Raw genomic sequence first — 26564 nt, forward strand, 5'->3', positions numbered from 1 at the left:
GCTCCAGCACTGGGGTAGCAGCTTGAAAGATGCCAGTGGCATACAGGGAGAAACTGAAGTGCCTGGCATCAAGGTGAGCAGAGGCTGTTGTCCCTATTCTGAACCCTCCTCCCACAAAGCCACAAAGCCACAAAGCCGGAAAGCTGGTGCGATATCTGAGACTCCCTCAACCTGGCTAATACTGTTTGCCCTGCCTTGGAGATCCCCAGAGACTCCACTCTACCCACCCAACCTAAAGCTTCTTTTACATATGAATGGCCCATCTTGGTTCCTGCTTCACAACTTCCTATTCCTCTCAAACAAGCAACAGCTGGCCTCACTGAGCCCCCAGGCCCAGCACTAGCAGCAACCAGCCTAGATTCATAGCATAGCTTCACCTGGGAATCTCCAAGCCCAGCACAAGCAGCAGCCATCTCACATTGCTTTATAGCTCAGGCAGGGTGGCCTCGGGCAAACACAGGTGGGGGCTGACCATGCCCTGCACCGTCCAGGAAACCCCAGAGCCTGCGCACCCAATGGGCCACTGCAGACTATGTCACATCACCACCACCCTGCCCCTATACAGATGATCCTCCATGGAGCACAGAGGTTGGTGGTCAGTGGTCACAGCCAGTTCATGCAGCTGACTGGCCTAGAAAAATCCTTCCCATTGACCATCCAGCAGCAATCAAGGCTCAACTACAAGAGGAGGGTGTACTCAGCCCACACTGAAGGAATACCTTGAGTACCCAGCTTGGTTGATAGGGGAGGCTGTGCCACTAGACTATACAGGACCCCTACTACATTAGGCCACACGACCAAGACATGGAGTCAAAGCAGCTCTACCTAATACATAGAAACAAACACAGGGAGGCTGCCAAAATGAGGAGAAAATGAAACATGGCCCAAATGAAAGAACAGATCAAAACTCTGGAAAAAGAACTAAATGAAATGGAGATAAACAATCTATCAGATGCAGAGTTCAAAACACTGGTTATAAGGATGCTCAAGGAACTTAGCGAGGACCTCAGCAGCATAAAAAAGATCTAGTCAGAAATGAAGGATACACTAATTGAAATAAAGAACAATTTACAGGCAAACAATAGTAGAGTGGATGAAGACAAGAATCAAATCAATGATTTGGAACATAAAGAACCAAAAAACAACCAATCAGAACAAGAAGAAAAAAGAATCCAAAAAATGAGGATAGAATAAGCAGCCTCTGGGACAACTTCAAGAGGTCCGTCGTTCACATCATAGGGGTGCCAGAGGAGAAGAGAAACAGCAAGAAATTGGAAATCTATTTGAAAAAATAATGAAAGAAAACTCTCCTAATTTGGTGAAGGAAATAGACTTGCAAGTCCAGGAAGCACAGAGAGTCCCAAACAAGATGGATACAAAGAGGCCCACTCTAAGACACATCATAATTAAAATGTCAAAGGTTAAAGATAAAGAGAGAATCTTAAAAGCAGCAAGAGAAAAGAAGTTAGTTACCTACAAAGGAGTCCCTATAAGACTGTTGGCTGATTTCTCAAAAGAAACTTTAGAGGTTAGAAGGGATTCGAAGTCATGAAAAGCAGGGGCCTACAGTCAAGACTGTTCTACCCAGCAAAGATACCATTTGGAATTGAAGGGCAGATAAAGAGCTTCCCAGACTAGAAAAAATTAAAGGAGTTCATCATCACCAAACCATTATTACATGAAATGTTAAAGGGACTTATTCAAGGAGAAGAAGAAGATCAAAACTATGAACAATAAAATGGCAAAAAATACATATCTATCAAGAATTGAATCTAAAAAACACTATGCAAACAAGAAGAACAGAGACAGAATCATGGATATGGAGAGAATTTTGATGGCTGTCAGATGGGAGAGAGGTGTGGGGGAATGGGTGAAGAGGTGAGATTAAGGAGTACAAATAGGTAGTTACAGAACAGCCATGGGGATGTAACATACAGTACAGGCGAGGGAGTAGCCAAAGAACCTATGTGCATGACCCATGGACATGAACAATTGTGGGGGATCGCCTGAGGGAATAGGGGGGTTTGGTGGAGTGGGGTAAAGGGGGAAAATTGGGACAACTGTAATAGGATAATCAATAAAATATAATTAAAACAACAACAACAACCCAAGTATAAAAAGGGCAAAAACAGAGACATTTCATTGAGGCAATATGTAGGAAGCAAATAGATACTACAGGATATTCAATTTCATAGCCATTAGCTAAATGCAAGTTAAGCCACAATAAGATACCACTACATATCTACCAAAAAGTCTAAAATAAGAAATAGTGACAACACCAAAATGATGGCAAGGATATGAGAAACTATATCCCATACATTTGTTGTGTTAGTAATGTAAAATGTTATATACACTCTTGGAAAGAGTTTGGAAGTTTCATTTAAAAATTAAGCATGAACATGGACAAAATCAAGGGGGAGGGAGGTGGGTTCAGCTGGGGTGGGGTGGAGGGATGGGGAGAAAATGCAGACAACTGTAATTGAATAACAATATAAATTTTTTAAAAATAACCATGAAGTTGACATATGACTCAGCAATTGCACTCCTGTGTATTTATCCCAGAGAAATGAAAACTCGTGTTCACATGAAAACCTGTACATGAATGTTTGTAACAGCTTTATTCATAATAGCCTAAACTGGAAACAATTCAGATGTCCTGATTCAACTGTTGCACGTTTAAACAAACTGAATTACATCCATAGTGTGCATACTATCTAGCAATAAAAGATGAACTACTGATACACACAACACCCTGAATAAATCTCCAGAAAATTATGCTATGTGAAGAAAGCCAATTGCAAATGATTCCATTCGTATAGCATTTCTGAAATGACAATTACAGAACTAAAGAACAGGTGGTAGTCACCATGGTTTAATGAAAGAATCAGGGCAGGATAGAAATGGGTGGGTCTGCCTATAAAAGGGCACAATGAGGATTCTGTGGCCTGCCTGTATCCAGTTTGTGATAATGGACTATAGTTGTGTGACACTGGAGGAAACCACAAAGGTATATGGAATTGTTCTGTAGTATTTCTTACAATTATCTAATAGCTTTTAGTTTAGTACTCATATTTTTTTCATGAGCACAATCATGTATGCAGATAATATTTTTGTATCTATCTTTTCAATATTTATTATGCATTTCTTTCATGTATTCACAAAAACTGCCTATGCAACATGGAATAATTAGGATAAAGAATATTTTTGCCATCCTCTGTGTTAATAAGAAAATATCTAGTATTTCCCCATTTTATATACATTTGATTTTAAACAAATATTGGTTCCACAAGTCTTTACCTGCAATTCCAAAACCCAAGCAACTTTGGAAATTAATCATTTTTGCCTAAGTTTGAGGATTAAACTCACTGGATGACAAAATTTGTTATGAACTGATATGAGATTATTTATTGCTTTTATTTATTCAACATCATAAAAATAATCATAGAGACATTCACATGTTAGATTATAGAATTCTGCTTCCAAACACTCCAGAGATATTAGGAAACCATGGTGCATGCAGTGAATCACCTTCATAAAATCTAAACATTCCAAGTGTCCCATTTGTTTTGGATAAAGGAATTTGGACCTGTATTTTATTTTATTTATTTACTTACTTACTCATTTATTTCAAAGATGTATTCCCTCTATCCTCAAGGGTGTTTATCAAATGGATTAAACAGTATATATAGAAACGATTATGGCTCATTCTATTTAGCCTATTGATGTGATCTGTTGACTGGTAATAATCACCAAAAGCAAACTGACATCAACCTCAGTAAATCTCAACTTCTGCAAACATTCCTTATTTAAACAGTACTACCGTATCAACTAATCAATGCTAATTCAACCAGCTGCTTGTTTTGGTAGTTTTTCAACTAACAGTATAGTATATCAATAATATGTATGTCTATGCATCTATTACTTTATTCCATATCAGGCTTACTACAATGTCTTTGGTACATGATCTTACCCAAAAGTAGGTTTTTATTTTAAGGGCTTTGCAGATACTCTTTTAAGCTCTGTCCCTCCTCACCGCTGCATCATTTCCTCTGTCTTGGTTACTTCCCCATGACTTCCTGAGTGTTTTTTCCATGCCTGAAGCACGGAGTTCCTATCATGCGATCAGTGAGGCTTACAAGCACAACGATCCAGATAACTGCCCCATCATAACTTACTTTGTTCTGATGATTTAAAATGAGAACTGTTTCCTCCTAATTACGAGAATTGCTCTTACATTTCAGAATATCAAAGACCCTTCTCTTACATCTTCAAATATTCCCACAAATAATTCCTCTCCAGTCTCAACAGATTCAGATTCAACAAAAATTTCTTGAATACCAGTTAACATTTACTGAGAAATACTCTGTTGCAGATGCTGATCTAAGAAACTCTCATCCATATATTCACTTACTCTTCACAACTCCGTAAGGGAAGTATTAGAGTTATTTCCATTTTACAGATAAGAAAAGGGAGGCACACAGAGTTTAAATACTTTTCTCAAGGTCGTGTAGTTGAACATGAGCAGTGTGACTATGAAGCCCACAATGTTAATTAGCCTCTACTTCAACTGCTTATTATGGACTGAGTACTGTGCCAAACCTTTCACAAACTGTGTTTTATTTAATCCTCAAAATGCCTGTAATATATGTTATTTTATGGAAAATAAACTTATATGTAACAAAACCGTAGATTAAACAAAATATAAATTACAAACATGAAGCTAAAACCAAGAAAACCTAACTCTCAATTCAGTGCTCCTTCTATGACATCATTGAGGGATGTTACCCACACAGATGCAGAAGATAAAGGAAGGAACAGTCTAGTATTGTTGAACCGCCATCATGTTCCAAACACTTCATATATCTTATAACATAGATTCCTCTCAACAACTCTGTGAGGTATATTAATCCCATTTGATAGATTATGAATTTAAGGTTCTAAGAGGTTAAATAAAATGCCCAAGATTAAATGACTGAGCTAGGATACAAACACAGATTAGCCTGGTCCAATGCCAAAAGTTCTCTTTTGAGCAGGAATGTGTCAGGAGGGAAAGAAAAGTGGACTAACAAGGAAGGAGAAGGCAAGGGAGATCATGAGATTTTTGTGGCACCCTCTCTTTCCTGTAACTTTCCTAGTAAACTTCTATTCCCTAAGTTTGCCAAACATACCCTTTCCCAAAGACTCTGTCTGCCCTAGTCTTTTTTTTTTTCCTTTCCGTTGTATCTCTTTTGGTCTCTTGGGCTCCAGCTTCAGAGCCATCCCAAAGCATCAGATAGGAGGAGAGAAAAATAGGGACTACAGGAGGGAGGGGCAAGATAAAAGAACCTCCTGCTTGGCAGCATTCTCTGATCATGGCAGGAAGAAGAGGTGGAGTCTCTGCAGCACCTTTCTTTCTCCTGATGCTTCAACTTTCTTTTATATACACTCCCTACGTCTTTTTTCAAACCAATCTCATCACTTAGGAGGACCTTGAGTCAAAGACTTCAGAATAAAGTGAGTGGATTCTGTTACTGGCTACATGCCTCGTAAAGTGGTCAGTTCTCTCATGTTTATTTTCTGTCCAGTACATTCATATTTTTATTCCTCCCTACACCTAATAAGACCCAAACCTCTATCAACAGTTTTCTTTTTATCCTAACCTGAGGACATTTTGTCATTGCTTTTTTAGAGAGAGAGGAAGGGAAAGAGAGAAACATCGATGTAAAAGAGAAACATCGACTGGTTGCCCAGACAGGGGATTGTATGTGCTGGGACTGGGGATTGAACCTGCAACCTTCCAGTTATGGGATGATGCTCCAACTAATTGAGCCACATCAGCCAGGGCTCAACATTTTCATATCTGCAGATCAACATTGCTTTTCATCTTTTTACTTGTACCTGGTCTCTTTATTTATTCATACTCTGTCTGTCCTCCCTACACCTTTTATGATCGCCCATTCTTAGTCTGTCCTTTCTATATCATAGTTATCTGTACCTAATCTTCTCTCATTGGATCTGTTGTCTATATAGCAAATTTAGTCTACCAAATATCATTCATCTTATCCACAGAAGATCCTCTGCATGTAATCTAGTTTCCTCATGTTTTATCTGGTCCTTGTGGATCTATTTACTCTTCTACATTTGATGCCTGTTTTCCTTACACATTATTCCAACTCTGCCAAGTACTTTGGTAATGCATTTAAATTCTCTGCTTCTGATCATTTCTATACAACTCCTTTTTGCATTCTGCCTTCTTTATATTGCACTCCCATAATCTATTCATCTATTCTGCCCATTACATGCCTTTCTCTATTTTCCATCTATGCATGCATCCATACAACCATTATAATACCTTTAATAATCAGTTACTAAAGCAGACACTATAACAGGGACTATTGTCAAAAGGAGAGACAAAAATACTGGTAATTATATTTGTTAAAATATGGAATTGGAACAGTAGTGAGAGGAACTCACCAACAATGAAGAGGAAAGGACAAAAAGGATGCTAATGTCTCCGTGAGGAGACGCCACATGAGCCAAGACTTGAAGGCTCACTAGGAGTTAGCCGTGCAGCGTGAGTAAAGCTACAGAGGTAACACACACGCTATCTGGCAAGAGCTACAGGGTATAAAATACAATGAAGGCTGTGGCAACAGTTAAGGTTTTGGTGATAGCAGTGACAGGTCATAAAGTACTTATACATGTTGTTAAATAACTTGAACATTATTGTGTAAATGATGGTTACAATGGAAGGGTTTTAAGTAGGGGATTAAAATAGTCAGATTCAATCTTTAAAGGAGAGACTATAGGCAGTGAGACCAATTAGCAATCCATGCGTGAGAGGCTAATCTTCCGCTCAAGTGTGCAGAGCATCAAATGTGAAGGTAGAAAAGATCAAAGGATAGGCAGAAAGGTCTGGGGCTAAGAGGGTCCAGTGCACAATGAGTGGAATATGAGGCAGGCATTGAGGAGAAAGAACTAAGGCTAAGGTTATGAATGATGATTGCACTTTCAAAATTCCCATTTTTGAAGCTAGTATATAATGTAGGAATAGGTATGGCATCTTAACTTTTCAGGGATGAGAAGATGAAGCTGTGTCCTTACCACTAGGTTATGAGTTTCCTGAAGACTGAGCATATGTCTTATTTACATTTTATGTACCACAACTCTTAGCCTGTGGTCTGGAATATAGTTGATTCACCATAAATTTTGAAATAAATTGTGGCTGTGGATGGAAAGGATGGGAGTGATGGTAAATATAATCCAGGGATACAGGTATTTTGCAGTTGCATTGAACACTCTAGTATTAAGAGATATGCCAAGGGCTCAAGTATTGAGTAATACTCAGTGTTAATCACAGAGCATAAAGAAAAGAAAAATACAAGTATAAAGCATTAGCACGTTTGATGTTTTATTTTCCATATATAAATGAGATATACAGTATTTGTCTTTCTTTGTCTGTCTTATTTCACTTAGTAGAATACCCTTAAAGTTCATCTATGTCATTACAAATGACAAGATTTCCTTCCTTTATATGGATGAATAATACTGTGATATATATACATATACATCTGTATACATAATGCATATTATTACAATATTATACATTATAAATAATATATATATTAGTTATAGGATGAATAACTTCTGGGGTACACATTTCACAATATATACTTGTATCAAATCATCACATTGTACTACTTAAATTTGTACAATGTTATATGCCAATTATATATCAATAAAGCTGGAAAAAATAATTTTCAGGTTGAAGTCTGATGTGTGAGCACATTTGGCCCCTGCTAACCTCATAGAGGTTAAGCCTGCAAACAGGCCTAAGACTAAAAAAGTAAAGAATCTCCTGATGGGAAATTCCACCCAGATGTTCAGCTGTTCTGCCCCCCATCCTTCTTTCTAATCTCTGTATTTCCTTCCAAAGCTACAACCATGCAGAGGCAATAAGGATACAATAACATTTTCTTCATATCACTTCCCATGTGGAAATATCAACAGAATCTCAGCAGAATATAGTGGAAATAGAGAAATATCTGCTAGAAGCAGAATTGATCTCAGAGCTATGTGTAAATATTAACTCAAGCTAATTATGTGAGAAGAGAGCATGTGCCATTTTAAAAATGGAGTAAACTCAATAGAAATATACAATACTCAATACATATACATAAGACCTAACTATATATATATAGGTATATAGGTGTATATAAATATAGTTAGGTATATATATACACACACACGTATATACATATATGTATATATATACACACACACACACACACACACACACACAAGACATTTATTTATTTATTTTTTGGATATCACTTCCCAAGAAAACAAGTAGACCTGCTCAGGGAAATAAGAAGAAATTGCAGTACCAAGGGGAAATTGCAGGGAAATAAGAGGAAATTGCAGTACCAATTATATTCAAGAAAGGAATATAATTGTAAAGACTTAGAACCCCATTGCCCTAAAAATGAGCTACTTTGATCTCCTAAAGAAATTTTTAAAAATTGGTGTCCTCAATATGATGACAGAAAACTTGAAATCAATAAAACTAGAGTAGAAATCTGTAGTATAGAAAAACTTCTAAGATAAGAAAAATATAAAATTGAAGGACTACGGGAAATTTAAAACACCATATCAAAGTAAAAGGCAATAAGGAGTAGAATTGACACTGTAGAATATCAAGCACTGTAATGAATAAATGAGATGATTTTAAATGTATAAATAAATGATAATGAATTGGGAACAATGAGAGAAAAGATATGAAGCACAGAGAATGGAGATTCCAATGTAAGAATTAAAGGTGTTTCTAAGGAAGATAAAAGAACACTTGGAATAGAATCAATGATCAAAGAAGTTGTTCCTGAGCTAAAAGCATTTGCTCACTAGATTTCTGGGGAAAACAAGTATTGCAGAAAGAAAAATTCCACAAAATTAAAAAGGGAGATGGATAAAGATCTTGGCAATAGTAAATGTTGAAAGACAATGGAACAACACCTTTGGAATTGTGAGATTAAAAAATAGGTTATCTACAGTTTTTTGAATTAACTACATTGTCTTTTATATGTGCAGGTAACAAATTAGATAGAAAACAGAAAACATACATGTGCCTTTTTTCTAAAGAGCTCAAGAATGTGGCCATGATACTAAAAGACTGGCGATGAGCACAAATATTAGCCAAAATGCCATTAAGTCTGAATAATTTGTTTATAAAACTTAAGAAATGTTAAATAGTTGTGCAAGAAAATATTTAATATACAGCCCTGGCTGTGTGGCTCAGTGGATTGAGTGCCGGCCTATAAACCAAAGGGTCACCAGTTCCATTATCAGTCTAGGGCACATGCCTGGGCTGTGGGCAGGGTCCCCCGTGAGGGGTGAGCATGAGAGGCAACCACACATTGATGTTTCTCTCCCTCTCTCCTGCCCTTCCCCTCTTTCTAAAAACAAGTAAAATCTTAAAAAATATTTAATATACAAATGCTAAGTATAAAAGCAGGTTATATATAAAGTTTGGGTGGGAGAGTAGAGTTGTCAGATAAAAAAACAGTTAAGTTTGAATTTCAGAAATACATTAATAATTTTTTAGTGTAAGTATGTTTCAAATACTGCATGGCACTTGGATTAAGAAATTGTTTGTTTATATGAAATTCAAATTTACCTAGGCATGCTGGTTTTTATTCGATAAATCCAGCAACTTTGTGGGGAAAGGACAGCAAAAGGAAGTGTGCCACATATCTGATCTTAAGTAGCAGGACTCACTACATTTGCTTCTTGACTTTAATAAAAGGTCTAATGAATGTATTTTCTACAATATTAGAAACTGCCACTAATAAAACTAAAATATACCTTCAAAACAGGAGGTGGTAAAAATCAAAGAATAATCAGTCCCTATAGCAAAAGACAGAAAAAAAAATACCTAAAACAAAAACATACCCCTCCCCTGCAAAAAAAATAGAGAACATGGATCAAGAGACAGAAATCCAAATTTATCAAAATAGGTTAAATACTCCATTTAAAAGTTTTGAAACCCTTGACTGTGTTAAAAAATTTACTTATATGCTATAAAAAGGAAAAGGTTAAAGCAAAATGATAAATTGATTAACTGCTCAAAATTGATTTATTAATAAAAAAGAACAGTCTAAAGTTTATTAGGCAGACATAAAGGAGTGTCTACAATATGTCTTAATTAAGTTAAAATGAATTAATTCAACCCATTAAGGTGGGTAAAAAATACAAAAATCAATAGTTTCTTAAACTCTTGCAATAATCAGAAAATGTAATGGGCAGAAAAATATGGTTTATAAAAACACTAAAATGTCTAAACAAGGAACAAATAAAAATGTAGGATGAAAATAATGAAAAACAAAACACGACTGAAATTAAAAGAGAACTTGAATAGAGGTCTTACTTGTTTTTAGAGGGAAAGTTCCTAAGTAAATTTATTGATTTATTTCAAATCTCATCAAAATCTCAATGACAACTGAAATAAAGAGATTTCCAAAATCTTTTAATAGACATTGGAGTATAGCAGAAATGATTACAGGAAAGAGTAACATGATTGTCTTAACATACAGGAAATGATATACTGAAGTTAAAAATATGGAGAATTTGATTGTACATTTGAAAAAATATTCACAATACTCAGCTACTAAATAGCTTAGAAATAGACCAATGTATGGATTTTACAACATATTTAATACATATGCTTATATACTTTATATATAATAAAGCTCAATGACTGGGGAAAGGATTATTCAGTAAATAGTACTACGAAAATTATTTCTTTGTGAAAAATAAAATTAGGTTCTCATCTCATGACTCAGAATATATATATGTATATATATACACACACACGCACATTTTAAGTTATGTTCCCAGAACCTCTGTGTGGTTTCATGAAGGCTGGTGTATCAGAAACAAGAACCAAAACTTTAATTTCATATTTATATTATTTGTATATAAGCACAAGATTTCACTTTTAAAAAAAGGAGGTTCTACCACTTTAGACAAATTGGCAGGCATAAAATAGACAGGGGGAGGTTAAGAATAGTAGAGGAAATAGAGAAGCTAAAGAACTTATATGGACCACGAACCAAGATGGCGGCGTAGGTAGATACACTGCGCCTCCTCGCACAACCAGAACTGACAGAAAATCGAACGGCAAGGAAGTCCAACACCAAGTAGATAAAAAAGAAACGTACATCCAGACCAGTAGTAGGGGCGGAGACGGGCACCAGGGCGGAGAGGACTTGCTTGGCTGTGTCAGGACGGAGACCGGCTGAGTGTGGGACGAACGGGGCAGGCAGTCTGACCACTAGCAGAGCCTGCGGGCCCCACACTCGTGCACAGAGAAACCGGACAAACGGCGGGGAGCGAAGCAGACTGCGTAACCCAGGGCTCCAGCGCGGGGGAAATAAAGCCTCAAACCTCTGATTGAAAACGCCTGTGGGGGTTGGGGCGGCAGCAGGAGACACTCCCAGCCTCACAGGAGAGGTCGTTGGGAAGAACCACAGGGGCCTAGAGTGTGCACAAGCCCACCCACAAGCCCACCCACTCCGGAACCAGCACCAGAGGGGCCCAATTTGTGTGGGTAGCGGACTGAAAGCCTGAAATCCGGTGGAGAGAGGAGCGGGCACCATTGCTCCCTCTCGGCCACTCCCCCACATGCAGCGTCACAGCGCAGCGACCAGCGTTATCCCACCCTGGGAAACACCTAAGGCTCCGCCCCTTAAAGTAACAGACACGCCAAGACCAAAAAAAAAAAAAAAATGGCCCAAATGACAGAACACTTCAAAGCTCCAGAAAAAATACAACAAAGCAAGGAAGAGATAGCCAACCTATCGGATGCACAGTTGAAAACACTGGTTATTAAGACGCTCACAGAATTGGTTGAATTGGTTCGAAAACTAGATGAAAAAATGAAGCCTATGCTAAGAGAAACAAAGGAAAATGTACAGGGAACCAATAGTGATGCGAAGGAAACTGGGACTCAAATCAATGGTGTGGACCAGAAGGAAGAAAGAAACATCCAACTAGAAAAAAATGAAGACACAAGAATTCAGAAAAATGAGGAGAGGCTTAGGAACCTCCAGGACATCTTGAAACGTTCCAACATCCGAATTAGAGGGGTGCCAGAAGGAGAAGAGGGAGAACAAAATATTGAAAACTTATTTGAACAAATAATGAAGGAGAACTTCCCCAGTCTGGCAAAGGAAATAGACTTCCAGGAAGTCCAGGAAGCTCAGAGAGTCCCAAAGAAGCTGGACCCAAGGAGGAACACACCAAGGCACATCATCATTACATTACCCAAGATTAAAGAGAAGGAGAGAATCTTAGAAGAAGCAAGAGAAAAGGACACAGTTACCTACAAAGGGGTTCCCATAAGACTGTCAGCTGATTTCTCCAAAGAGACCTTACAGGCAAGAAGGGACTGGCAAGAAGTATTCCAAGTCATGAAAGGCAAGGGCCTCCATCCAAGATTGCTGTATCCAGCAAAGCTATCATTTAGAATGAAAGGGCAGATAAAGTGCTTCTCAGATAAGGGCAAGTTGAAGGAGTTCATCATCACCAAGCCATTATTATATGAAATGTTAAAGGGAGTTACCTAAGAAAAAGAAGATAAAAAATATGAACAGTAAAAATGACAGCAAACTCACAGTTATTAACAAACACACCTAAAACCAAAACAAAAGAAAACTAAGCAAACAACTAGAACAGGAACAGAACCACAGAAATGGAGATCACATGGAGAGTTATCAATAGGGGATTGGGAGGGGGAGAGAGGGGGGAAAGGTACAGAGAATAAATAGCATAAATGATAGGTGGAAAATAGAGAGGGGGAGGGTAAGAATAGTGTAGGAAATGTAGAAGCCAAAGAACTTGTAAGTATGACCCATGGACATGAACTATAGGGGGGGAATGTGGGAGGGAGGGGGTGGGCAGAATGGAGTTGAGTGAAGGGGTGGAAATGGGACAACTGTAATAGCATAATCAATAAATATATCAAAAAAACCCACCACACACTTCAAAAAAAAACAAACTTATATGTACAACCCATGCACATGAACTGGGGGTAGGGGAATGCTGGAGGGTGTTGAGGGTGCAAGGCGGAGGGGAGATGAAGGAGAGAAAAAACTGGGACAACTGTAATAGCATAATCAATAAAATATACTTAAAAAGAATAAAAAAGATAAAATAATAAATAATATAAAATCTAAAAGGACCCCAACTCACTAAAGTGGGTTTTTTAATAATTGAAAACACACACACACACACACATGCATTTTTTGAGTTAGGTAAAATGGAGAAACTCGGAGACAATACCTAGGAATTTGATCACATAAAGTTCTTTAAACTGCAGGTTAAGAACATATGGAAGTCAGTAAACAACAGGAAAAATATTTGTCATGATTGTGACAGTTACGAATTTTTATAAATTTAATAGATGGACATCTAGTAAAAAATGGCAAAGAATATCAACAGATTAAAGCAGTGAAATACCGCTTTTATTAAAAATTGTAATAGCTATTTTCAGTGAGAGTACCAAGTAAGGTAAATTTAAAGTATATAGTAGTAAGGTATATACTACTAATGTTGAGGAAAAATTGATACAGGGTTTTTAAAAATGCTATTTGGCAAATCATGGGCCTTAAAATTGTTGCCACTCTTTTCTACAGTGAGTTCATATCTACCCATATATCCTATGGAAATAGAGCTACACACTATTAGTGAACTTGTATTCACAAAGAACAGAGATCCACTTAGGTTATCTCATTATAAAATAGAGTTGTATAACATTATGTTTTAAAATACCATTTTAAAAAAATCCAAGGAGAGAAGCTTCAATAGGGGAACTTGCTCTACAAAGCCAGACAATGAGGTTCTCTTTCAAGAATTTATTTCTCTTTAGGTACCCTCCTTTCTCTCTACAGACTAACCTCCTCCTGTTTACTCACTCTATGTATGCTTGTAATTGCCATCACATGCCTTGTGGGGGGGGGGGTCCACCCACAGAGCTCCCCCCACCCCCATCCCCCATCTGCCACAGATGAGAATAAGTCTACCAAGACATGATCTGCTTGGGGAGGAAGGGTGGCTGATCTCTCAAAGGGACAGGAGCTTTTTCCTCATTGGGTTTTTATTGGGTTCAATTTGCACAGGAATACAGGTAAAGCTCATCAACCAGTCAGGCAGTAATGATCAAACAATAGATAATATTCCAAAGAACTATGAGGGTTTATTCTGAGGCAGGGTCAGTTGGCTAAAGGGCTATAAAACTTTGGGGTACAAACTCATTTCATGCTTGGACCCTTATCAGAAAATTGAGGGCATTCTTAGCAAAGCAGGTTTCACAGGATTTTATGCATACTTTCTTAGGCCTGATCGCCCCAGGGAACCTATCCATTCCAGCACAGGGCCACACCCACCTCTAGCATTGTTTCAGGCTTAAGTCAGGCAGGGGAAGTAAGGCAGCCAAGAGATTAGGAGACTTCTTGCAGACAGAATGAGGACTCAGGCCATGTCAAAGCCAAGGGGCAAGGGTCCATCACCCCCTTTTTCTATAGCCCCCAAGTCCTTCCCTGAGGGTCCCTTTGTGACCATGTCTGTCTTAGGTCGGTTCCTCCCTTGAGGAATCTTAGCAGTCATTGGCTAACTAGTCATCCACCCGGAGCCAAGGAGGGTGAAGTAAAAGGGGACAGAGGCAGCACCCCTGCCAGGGAGATAACCTTTGTCTCCTTAGTGGCTTATGGTCCCAAGGTCTCTTTACTCGCCCTTAGCCATGAGGGGTTACCACTTTTGAGACCAGGCAGGGCAGTTCCCAACAATGCCTGAATATATTTTTTTCAATTCTGTTACCCACTACTAACTTGTAACCTCCTTCTGGGTCACCTCAGATTTCTGAATGGGGGAAGATGATTGACTCAAATTATATTATTACCTCTGGACAACTACCTTTGAGGCCAGGCTAAACCACAGGCTACTGGTAAGCCTTCGGACTGGCTATTTTTGTATCAGATTTTCATTCTGGTCCCTTAAGATATGTTCAGGGATGGTGATTAAGGTATGTAACATGTTGTTAAGGACTGATGTTCAAATAGGTTTCCCAAGAAAGTGGTGGGTTTGGGTCAAGCACTCTAAACCACATTAGAACACACACAAGGAGAAATGAAAGTTCAAGACATTTATTGCAGTATATTTTATGTTGCCCTCTCCCCCAAATAGAAGAAAGGTCAAATAAATTATGATGCATTTATATCATGTTATATAGTCATTAAAACATATTTTCCAAGAATATTTTGATAAGACTATACTTATGGTATTAAAAGTATAAAATATAGAACTGCATATGGGGTAAGATTCTATTTATGTATTCTTATGGATATTTCCCTGGGGGAAGATTTGGTATATTAAAAAATGTTATTAGTGTGTCTCTTTGATAGGATGGATTGTGGTTATCTTATCTTTATTTTCTTCAAACTTTTCTGTATTTTTATATTTTTACTGGTGTCTTTATTTTCATGAAAAATAAAAATCACCTTTTTGCATATAACATTTAAAACACAGCTTGATATTCCATTGTGGGGCTATACTATAATTACCTCTATTATCAGGAGTTTAGACTTTTCATTTTATACCATGAGTTGAAAAGCCATAAATGTCATTATGTGTGAAGTTTCCTACTAGGTAATTTTAATGATACTTTTCTAGTATATTCAAGATGTTCAGTAAATATTCAATAACTAGGTTAAAAGATAGGAGACAGAGGGTGTGACTTGTGCAAAGAAATGGGATAATGAGATTACATGATGTACACAGCCAGCTACAAGTAGCTTGGCACTGTCATGGTACAAAGTGGAAAAGCAGAAGGAGAGGTTAGAGGACTTCCTAATACCAAGCTAAAATTTTCTACTGGTCATGGAAAAACACGAAGGAAGCTTAAATGAAGGAGCTACACTATCATTTTAAAAAGATGACTTTAACAATACTGTGGAGACTGGATATGTTGGAGAGTTAGGGGAAGAGAATGAGTGAGAATGGAGATAACCAGACCATTTAGTAGACAATTAAGGTGGTATCAGTAGGTTTTGATAGTAGGAGGCAGTGTCCTTTTTAAAATTGTTTTATTTTTCTTCTTACTAGTGTGCTCACCAGAGTAAATTTGGAAAATATAATCACTAAAAACCTAAGTGCAATGTAGTATGAAAAGCCATTGGAGGGTTAAGTGACATGATCTAAGTTTAAATTTAAAAGGCTCACTCTGAGTGCTGTGTTAAGAATTGACTGAAGGTAGCAGCCAGCGACAAAGCAGGTATTCTAATGAGGAGGTACTGTGGTAAACCCTAAGAGGGATAAAGTATTTACATAGTGTTAACAGTGGAGATAAAAGAAATCATCAAATTTTGAGTATGCTGAATATACCAGAAGGTAGTTTTAAAACTGGATTTTTAATAGTATTTTAGTAGATAGAAAGAAGGCCAGAATACTTTACAGACAAGAGAAATTGCTTGTGGTTGACAAGAGGGAAAACTTGTATAGTAGAACACAGACAGTGAAATCAGTCTGTCCAGGTTAATGATTTCATGTTGGGGTTGAGCTACCCGTAAAGAGCTTTTTCACCTGGATAATATAAAGCTGAGATTGTGCCATGGGACAGGTGAAGCCCAACCTTGGAGAGAAATCAGGGGAGACTTTTCAGAGGAGTAGTTCTAATTTTAGTCCAGGATAAACTGAGATAAGGTTGTGGGGGGAGGGGTGTGGAGATGGGTAAATGTGTTTCAAAGCAGAGTGAGTAAAATATGCAATCTTAAGAGTAAGTATGGCCTAGTGATTAAAAGCGAGGCTACCTGAGCTCAGACCAGTTTTTATGAAGTCAGAGTATATCTCTACCTAGTGTCAACAGATTTATAATCATTGGGTCAATAAAAACTGGGAGTGATGCAGATTGTCATCAGCAGTCCTGGTAGGCCAAGTATTAGGCAGATCCTGTCAGATATGCCTGCCAAATTAATTGATTAAATCCTAATATAGGTTGATTATTGTACTAGATTCTGCAGAGGCTGAAAATTATACAATCTGTCTAAAAGGTAACACAAGGGTGTATTTTTGGTCATCTTCACAGACCCTAGAATTCCGAATGCATACAGACCACCATGAGTCATGCGTGCAGGTGTCTTTTACCAAACATTAAAATTACTTGGCAAATGAATTAGAACATTAATGACTTTGGAAAAGTTTCCTGGTGAGCAGTGAAAAGCACAGTAGCTGAAATACCTTAAGAACCTATTGGCCTTTCATCTTTCATTGCTGGTATTAAGTTACGATAATCATTTGACCTATCTGAGCTTAAATGAAGTATTCTCAGATGTAAATTATTAAAGGGGTTGAAATAATGGGATTCCTGAGGTCCTTTTATCTTTCATCTTTTAAAGTGTCTACCATATAATAAAATATTAATTTTCACAACACACCTATTTTAGGAAGTCTTCTCAAAGGTTTGGTGTCATTCTAATTTCACCCTCGCTTCAAGAAAGGTTCTAAGTGTACTCCGCATCCAGAGAAATTGTGGCTGGAAAGGCTCACAATTAGCTCCAAGACGCCAAGCTGCGAAGCCCAGCGGGAAATCTCACCACGTCTTCAGGCACCAAGTGGCAAGCGTTTTTCCTGGTTCTGGGGACTACAGGTCATCGCACACTTCCAATATCAATGGAGGAGAAGCCCAAAAGACAGAAAGGTTAGCGGGTTCCCCTGGGAGAAAGTTGCACATTCCCATTCCGCAGAGCACGCCGGAAGTTAGCACCCAGGAAGCTACTCTGCGAGCGGAACCCCACTGCGCTTGCTCAGGAGGATGGTCTGTGCCCAAATCCACCACACAGACTCCGCCCACGCGACGGCACTTCCGGTCGCCAGGTCTGCCCCTCCCCACGGGGGAGGGGAGGGGAGGGGCCGGCGGGCTGGGTTGAACTCCTTGGGGGTACCTGGTGTAGGAGGGATGGACTCGACTATTTGCTCAATGGCAGGTTTTCGAAACTTCCTGCCTGCCCTGCCGTCTCAGATTGACGGGTCCCCGTGGGCGAGCGAGGGTTAGACTTGGTTTATTTTTATTAATAAGCCAGAGCTGCGCATTGTAGACGCACATCCTGAAGATCGATGATCTCTTAGGATTAGGGAAGTGATTGCCCCTAGACTCCTTTTTTCTCCCGCCGCCTTAGTGGTCTGCCCTTCCCTAGGAGAGGCGCACGGGAAAGGAGCGAAGGACAGGGAGCTCTTCACAGCCAGGACTTAGGTTAATTAGTCGTTTTTCTCCAACCCGGAATGCAGTTTCAGTCGTCTCGGATATCTTGCCCGCACGCTGGACACTTAAACTTTGGCAAATCTGGTCTCTGGAATCCTGTGCCTCCACATCATTTGTTCAGTGCCTGCCACCTTGCGTAATGTTGAGGTATTAACTCCAGGAGTGTCTCTAGATTCCAGCCCTGTGTTGACACACTGTAAATGTTTAAGGACGGATATTGTTGAAGACAGCATCACCATAACTTCACACATCTTCAAATGATTCCAAATACATTGAGAATTTTTTTTAGAATTTGGCGATTTAGGAGCAAAGAATCCTTTAAATATTTACATGTGTCTCATTCAGAAATATTTTCAGTTGCTTTTATATGAAAACCGATTCACGGGAAGGGAAAACTGACCGAAAAATTCCCTTCCTCTTTAAACTGTAGCTATTTTAATAATTACTATATTCATAATAAAACTGACAAAATTTTAAGACAGCATCAAGCAAGTCATGTACATTGGGTAGTGTTCATGTCAGCATTCCCTCTCCATGTATTATCTAGTAAATAGTGAGCACAAATTATCCTGGAATCAAACAGCCAAGTAAACAGTAGCTGAGGCATAACATTTATATTTTCCTAGATTCCAAAAAAAATCTACATATATTTTCATTCAGAAGTCAAACCACTGAGATGTTACCACTTTCCATCCATGAAGATGTAAACAAAATTCTTATTCTTGGAAGCTTAAAATTCTGATAGCCTCTTCCTTTTCTTCCCTCAACCACTCTCTTTCTCTTTCCCTATTACTTGGTTGCCTCTATGATCTGCACATATTAGTATCAGACCAGATATCTTTGGTTTTACCTCTTAGTGGACAAAATCCCCCCACTGCTCTCCTGTTGTCTCCCAGTAGGGCACGTGCCAATCAGTACTCACCTTGAGAATGTCAGGCAGCTGGTGAGCAAGCCCCAAGTGTTAGTTTTTGCCAGGTTGTGTTGTTTATGAAATGATTGCTTTGGTCTGGTATCTGCTATACTTGGTAAGACTACATTCATATGCATAAACACAAACATCCAGATTTTTGAGAGTATTTATTACCGCAGGATTTTTGAATGGATTTTCCCCATAGTTTATCTTTAGGTTTCCAAGAATTGTTACCTTTCTTTTCTAAAGGAGAGGAAAAGTAAAGGCAAGACTCTTGAAAAAAATGTCAAACCATTTCACAATTGAAAATATATTAACCTAAATGATGGTAGGCAGGGTAAGATCTATCCCTGTTTAAAAGTGTTCGCTGTATTTATGATGAATTCTGGTCCTGAAATTTCTTTCATAGAATCCTAAGTTTGACTCTCAGAAAACCTGAGCATACAGTTGGGGAATTCTTCATCCCTAAAGCTAGAATTTATTGCATTTGATACAGTTGGGTTGTTAGTTGCCAAGTCAGCCTTCTTCTTTGGGAGATTATAATTATTGATGGCTACGATTTTTTAACATTTACTATGACCAAACACTGTGTTAAATCATTAAGCTCTAATAATGTTAAAACCATACATTTGCAGTTAACTTGCAATTCCTGTACTTAAGAAATAAGTACTGTATTACCTCATTTGAGCTGTAAAATAATCAAAATGGAGGCCAGGTATCCCTATTCTCAGATGAGATATTAGAGTCCCAAGTTAAAAAATTAGCTAAAGGACAAATTACTGGCAAATTCAGGATTAAAATACAGAAGTTTTATTTCCTATATATCTTAAGACTCTTTTAGTAGATGTTTTATAGGAAGAATTTTCATTAAAAAAATCAAAATATCTTCCTCAGATGCTTTTCTCTCTAGCCACCAAATTCATTGTCTTCTATATTTAGAGATATCTCTTAGGTCTCCTCACTAAAGTGGTACCTACAAAATAAACTTTATAATCAATTTGTGAAATAATCTTCTCAATGAAATATTTGGTTAGATTTTTTGTAGCTTAATGTGAGAAGATTCAACATCTCAACAAGTCTTCTCATCCAGAAACATCTTTCCATTTATTCAAAATATTTTTTGAGGTTAGTGGGGTCTATACAACTGAATTTACTTATTATATCTAAGCTTTTCATTGATTTTTTAAAGTTATCCTGATTGGTCTATCACGTCATCAGCAAATATTTAACCTTTGCCATTTCCATTCATTTCACCTGCTATTTCAATTAGCACTTTAAGAGGACTAAATAATGGTGTAGATAAGAATTCTTTTCTTTGTCATTATCTTTAGGATAAAGTCCAAACTTCTAAGATGGCTTACAAGGCCTTTCATGATCTAGCCTTTGAGTCTCTGCCTTCACCCCTGTACATTCTTGTCCCATTATTTTCCAGTGCCAGATTCCAGCGTATGAACTTCTGTTTTCTGATGCCATGCCCTAATCCCTCTGTAATTTTGTACTCCTGTTTTCCCTTTATCATCTCTCCTAACATTCCCACCCTCCACCACATACAATCTACCTAATTTCTACTCTTTCATGTTTCAACTTAGGTATCTGTCTTGAATGCATACAGTAAAATTTAAATATACATTAAATAAATAGGCTATAGGAAAAGATCAGGAGGTGTTAATTGGTTGTAAATGTTCTGCAAAAAATTAAAATTTAAATGCACACTAAAGAGGCATTCCTTGATGTATGTTTAACTTAGTAAATAATAGTAAACAGATCTTTTATTTAGAAAGCTGGGAGATTTAGGAGAAAAAATATAAGCATTTTACTTAGACCCAAAGACCTAGCTGTTGAGAGAAAAGATAAAAATAGTACTTTTATCTTTCAACCACAGAAAATTACAGCATATAAGAAAAAAAGATTCAGAACACCTACGATGAGAATGTCAGAATCCATTATATTCAACATGTAATTGCTTTGATGAATGAACTATATATCTCAAAGAATTTCTTACATTCAGTGTTTTTCTCTTGTTAGGGTCCTTTAACAAACTGGCTTATGTTTATATGAATTTCCATATTATTTACTTGCATAGTTTTGTCTTAATACAACAGATGTTGTGATGTAAAGTATGGACAAATGAACATGAGGTAATTTTCCACACTTACTAACTTATCATAGGAGTCCATTTCAGTATGCTTTTCTGCTTTTGAACAAGGTATGAACTCATAAAGTCACCATCATCATTCATTGGGAATGTCTCCAGTATGAATGCTTTTGGGCAGATTATAATAAGCTTCTCAGCTCAAGAACTCTTTGGGATCCTGAAGCAGTTTATGGAACAAAGAGGCAGTTCTGGTGCACAGAGAAGTAGGATACTTTATTGACCTTTTAATGTTTAGGATAAATGATAGACCTAGGGCTATGGAAATCTCTCCAGCCTAGTCCCAAAGAGTACGTTTTAAAAATGCAGATCTTAAAGAATACATGTACATTAACAACACATCCACCTCCCATTGCAGGTGATAACCCTTTTCCGATTGTAGTCCCCACTGAGCACTAGGGCAGCCAAGGATATTAATAAGGGTGGAATAATTGACTGTCACTGTGGTCTTTGCCATTAATTCAGAGAATTTATTCCTTAGAAATGCCTTCCTATATTCTTGTGAACTCAAGGTTTCTTGTAATCTCTTATAAGAACTGAAAGTTTGAGTTTTATTAAATATCAACTCCAAATGTATGGCTTGGCTCTCCCAAATATGGACTTCCTCAAAAGATCAGATGAAGCGGTCCTTTTTATGAACTAGTGAAAGATGATGGTAATGAACATCAGAAGGATGATAGACAAACACTTGTATGGTGATATATTTAACTCCAAAGTCTGTGGCTTCATCTGGAAGCCTGGAAAATCTCCCTGAGATTTCTATCCAATGAGAGATTTCCCTCCAATATTAATTCCGTCATTTTCAATGAAAGAATAATCTCTGACAAGTTTTTTTTCCATTTAGCATTTACATAGGATTCCTTCCAGCATAAATTCATGGATGTTGAGTAAGTTCTGCACTGTGACCAAAGGTAATACCACATTTACTCTTGTAATAGGACTTCTCTTGAGTATGAAGTTTTTGGTGTTTCATAAGGTTTGAATTCCTGTTGAAGGTTTTCTCACACTTGTTACATTTAAACGGTTTCTCTCCTGTATGAATCATTTGATGTCGAATAAGTGAGGAGCTCCGGCTGAAGGATTTACCACAGTTAACACATTCATAGGCATTATCTCTAGGTTGGAGACTTGGATTTTTATTACTGTTTTCACTCTTACTGAAGGCAGTTCCCCATTTATTTCCTCTGCAGGCCATTACTTCAAGATGAATTTTTTGCTTACTAAGGTTTGTTCGTCGGTTGAAGAATCTCCCACACTTATTGCATTTATAGGGTTTCTCTCCTGTGTGAATGATCTGATGTTGAACAAGAGATGAGCTCCGGCTGAAGGCTTTCCCACACTGAAAGCACTCATAGCAATTCATCATGGTATGACTTTCTGGGTGTTGGATATCTGTATTCAGGCTTAAGGCATTCCCACATTCATTATATTCTGAATGTTGCTTACCTACTGAGTCTAAATTAAATTTGAAGTTAGTTTTAAATTTATCATACTTTGGGGACCCCTTCCTCATAGGAACTCCCTGTTGCGTATCAAAAACTAAGTTAACTGACTTAACATCGAAACTTTTCTTATTTTCACAACATTTCAAGTCTCCCTCCTTAGTATAGATCGTCTTATGAATAAAAGCTCCTTGTGGCAAACATTTGTCCCGGTGTTTGTGGTTCCTATGTGAGCAATCATCACTTCTCCAGGCATCTAAAGAAGGAAGCCCACCTTGGGTCATTTTTGCCATTATCATTCTATGGGATGATTCTTCTCCACAAATTTTCTGCTTTGGAACCAAATCCTGATTTTCTGAAATTGTCTGTCTATCTAAAAAACAAATAAAAATTCCACATATTAGAAGAAGGGCAATTGCTTAATTAAGGAAAGAGAGGCTAAACCATGTGAACTGATAGGCATATTTTATGGCTCTTAAATACAGAATGAAAATGTGAGATGAGGCTAGAAAAGGAGAATTACAGAACAAATAAATGGGATAAAAACATTAAAAAGAAGGTTTGGAAATCAACAAGGCAAAGAATAGGAGAAAGAGCATTTTATTGAAATGGGATCCAAATGAAAACTGAGGGAGAGGAATTACCTAGGAAGGAAGAAACAGTAATTTGTCTATCAAATTAATAGAGATTTCATGTAAAAAAATAACCTAGTGTTTGCTAGGCTGATAATAAAAAACAGAGATATACTAGAGAGATAATAATACTCTCACTATTAGTGATAGTCTGAATTGGTATAACCTGTATGTAGACAATGTAGCAGATTCTAACAGGAAAATTAAGTATATTTATTCCCTTTGTAAAGAAGGTGTAAAATATATATAGTATGGAATATTACTTAGCCATAAAAAGTAAAATTTTACCATTTGCTACAACATGGATAAACCTCGAGGGTATTATTCTAAGTGAAGTCAGTCAAAGAAAGACAAATACCATGTGATTTCACTTATGTACAAAACCTAATGAATAAAATAAATGAACAAACAAAACAGACTAACAGAGACAGAGAACAAACTGATGCTTGCCAGCGCCAGACGGAAGTGGAGCTGAGGAGCTGGGTGAAAAGGGCGGAGGGATTAAGAAGTACAACAGGTAGTTACAAAATAGTCACAAGGATATAAAATACAGCTTGGGGATATAGTCAATAATATTGTAATTATGTATGGTGTCAGGTGAGCACTAGACTTCTCTGGTGCTCACTTAGACATTCACTTCTTAAATGTCTAATCATTATGCTGTACACCTGAAACTAATATAAAATAATATTACATGTTAACTGTAATTGTAAAAAATTGCTAAATGAATAAAGTGCATCTTTGGACATCTCCCTAAAAAATATACGTGTGTGTGTGTGTGTATATGTATATATATACACACACACACACACACACACCACACACACCTTTTTTGATGCTGAGGTTCTTCTTCTAATAAGGTATCCTAAGGAAGTCATCAGATATGCCTGAAAAATTGGCAATAACCTACATGTCCAATACTAGGGGGTTAGGGGAAGGAATGGTTGAATACACTGCTACATGTATGTGATGGAATGTTATATGTGAATTAGAAACCACATTTTCATAGACTATTTAGTAAAATACTGTAGGCAATTGTGCATGGTATCATATTAGGTGAGAAGAGCAGAATATATGTATATGATGACGTATTCCTGATAATTCCAATTTTGGAAAAAAAATAAATTGTTACCAGCCACAGAAATAAATCATTACAAAGAAAATGGCTTAAGAAAACAAACCAAATGTTAATAGTGAGGTAATGGGGTGAGTTATATGACTATTCACAATCTTCTACACTTACTAAAATATATATTAAGCCACAGTAATTTATAATCTCTCACAAGCAAAATGTTAGTAAGAATAGAGATTTTGATGAGGGCAGGGGTTTAATGCATAAGTTAAGGAATTCTATAGTTAAGAAAGGAAAGAATAGAAGAATCCTGAAGCCACTCTAGGAAAAGCAGACTTCTGTTTTCTTTAAAAGGAAGAATATCATTTAATGTTATGTTGGCTAACATTTGTTTCTACAGCACTTACCAGGTTTCAGGCACTGCTCTAAGTATGCTACACATATCAGCACACCGAATCCTCACAGTAAAGTGGAGGTAGATACTATTATTCACTCTGTTACAAATTAGGAAACTGGCTGATAGGCCCCATAGCTTTAAGTTAAATGTCAGTATTTATAACCCATAACACTATTTTGTCTGTCTGCATAAGAAAAAGAGCCTGTGAATAAAAACCAATGAAGAGTTTTTTCCTTCAAAGCTTAGGTGGTTTTGTTGTCACCTCCCCAACTATCACCTCAAAGGCTGGCTTGTACATTGTAGTTTAACAAACAGAGGCTGTTTACTAACGCCTCTTATCTGCCTGCTTCTTACCAAAAACCGTAGTTCTTGGGATTTCTCGCTCCATCATCCATCTTTTTGTCTTAATCTCCAACTCGGGGACCTCGATGGGTTTGGAAAATTGAAGCTCTGTTCATGGGACAAATGAAAACAAACAAACAAACATACACGACACTTCAGACATTTTTATAGGGAAAAGAATTCCATCCCCACATAATCTAAGAGCTGTTGAAAGATAAGGCCAGAATTGACAGGGACCTGTGTACTTCAGACTAAAGGACTTTCAACCAGTTACAGCAAGAAAGTCTGCTATTGTGCCCAAAGGGTACTAGGAAACCTGAACCTAAACGGAAATGCCCTTAATCACTTCAGCAGGCCTAGAGTTTTTAACAGCAGGTGAAGAGATTACTAATGGGCAGATGAGGTAAACACATAGAAGCTACCTTTCTGCAATGAACTGCAGTTCCTATAGTTCTCCAGCATCACATCCCTGTAGAGCTTCCTTACAGCAGGGGCCAATTGCCCCCATTCTTCAGTGCTGAATTCCACAACAACATCTTTGAGTGCCACTGGTTCCTAAAACATTAAGTTCCTTTTTAATCAAAGGTTACTCTCAAAAATGTTACTAGAGGAGAAATGAATTTGGGAAGAATAGAGTAGGTGGCCAGAATATACAAGAAATTGAGAGGATAATGTTTGGAGTTCTAAGTGATGAAAATCAAGTTTTTATGGGTCTATCACCTTGGAACTCTTGTGAACTCTTTTTAATCTAATTAATTAAAAATAGATTCGCTTACATTTTGCTGGAGGAGAAAGACAGTTGGAGTAACAGTGGAATAAATAATTTATTTTATAGAGTATAAATACTTTACATAACAGGAGTTCAGAGCACAAAAGGTTTAAGGCAGATTTGAGGGAAATTTAATGAAGACGTAGGCTGCGCTAGCGTAAGAGGTAAGGCACTTTCTCTAATTGAGAAACGCAGCCTGATAACTCAGGTCTCACAGCCCAATGTCACCTTGTCAGACAGGCCTTTCCTGATTACCCGAAGGAGCCATTCTCCTGATCAGTCTCTAGTGCATGATATGTTTTTTCTTTTTAACAATTATTGTCCGCAATTATTTGCTTATGTTTGTCTGTCTGCTTCTACCAGAATACAACCTCCACAAAGGCAGGGGTTTTGTTTCATTTACTGTCACATTTCCAGCCCTTAGAAAAAGTGTCTGGCCCCTTAGGCACCACACAAACACCTGTTGTAAGGGCCTTCGGACCATCAGTTACTGCGCTTCTCTTCAGCATTCTTCACCTTGTCATCGTTGGGGTCTTCAATCACACTGAAATATACAACTCCT

General features: G+C 37.6%; 1 protein-coding gene and 1 pseudogene across 2 annotated transcripts in view; both read right to left on the reverse strand.

Annotated features, from left to right (window-relative positions):
- The window catches only part of LOC128781029 (olfactory receptor 10A4-like), a 62714-nt pseudogene extending 44909 nt beyond the window's left edge, over positions 1-17805 (reverse strand).
- Positions 17806-21751: 3946 nt separating this feature from the next.
- Positions 21752-26564, reverse strand: part of LOC112307130 (zinc finger protein 215) — a 30770-nt gene continuing 25957 nt past the window's right edge. Inside the window, exons 4-6 of one of the 2 annotated variants that reach the window (XM_053925147.1) lie at positions 25656-25788; positions 25246-25341; positions 21752-23163 (exon numbers count right to left, since the gene is read on the reverse strand). In XM_053925147.1, coding sequence (XP_053781122.1) covers positions 22223-23163; positions 25246-25341; positions 25656-25788 — 1170 coding nt within the window. In that variant the 3' untranslated portion in view covers positions 21752-22222. The remainder of the gene's footprint in view (positions 23164-25245; positions 25342-25655; positions 25789-26564) is intronic. The other variant, XM_053925146.2, reaches the window with a different exon arrangement.

Source organism: Desmodus rotundus, chromosome 5, assembly GCF_022682495.2.
Source record: "Desmodus rotundus isolate HL8 chromosome 5, HLdesRot8A.1, whole genome shotgun sequence".
NCBI lineage: Eukaryota > Metazoa > Chordata > Mammalia > Chiroptera > Phyllostomidae > Desmodus > Desmodus rotundus.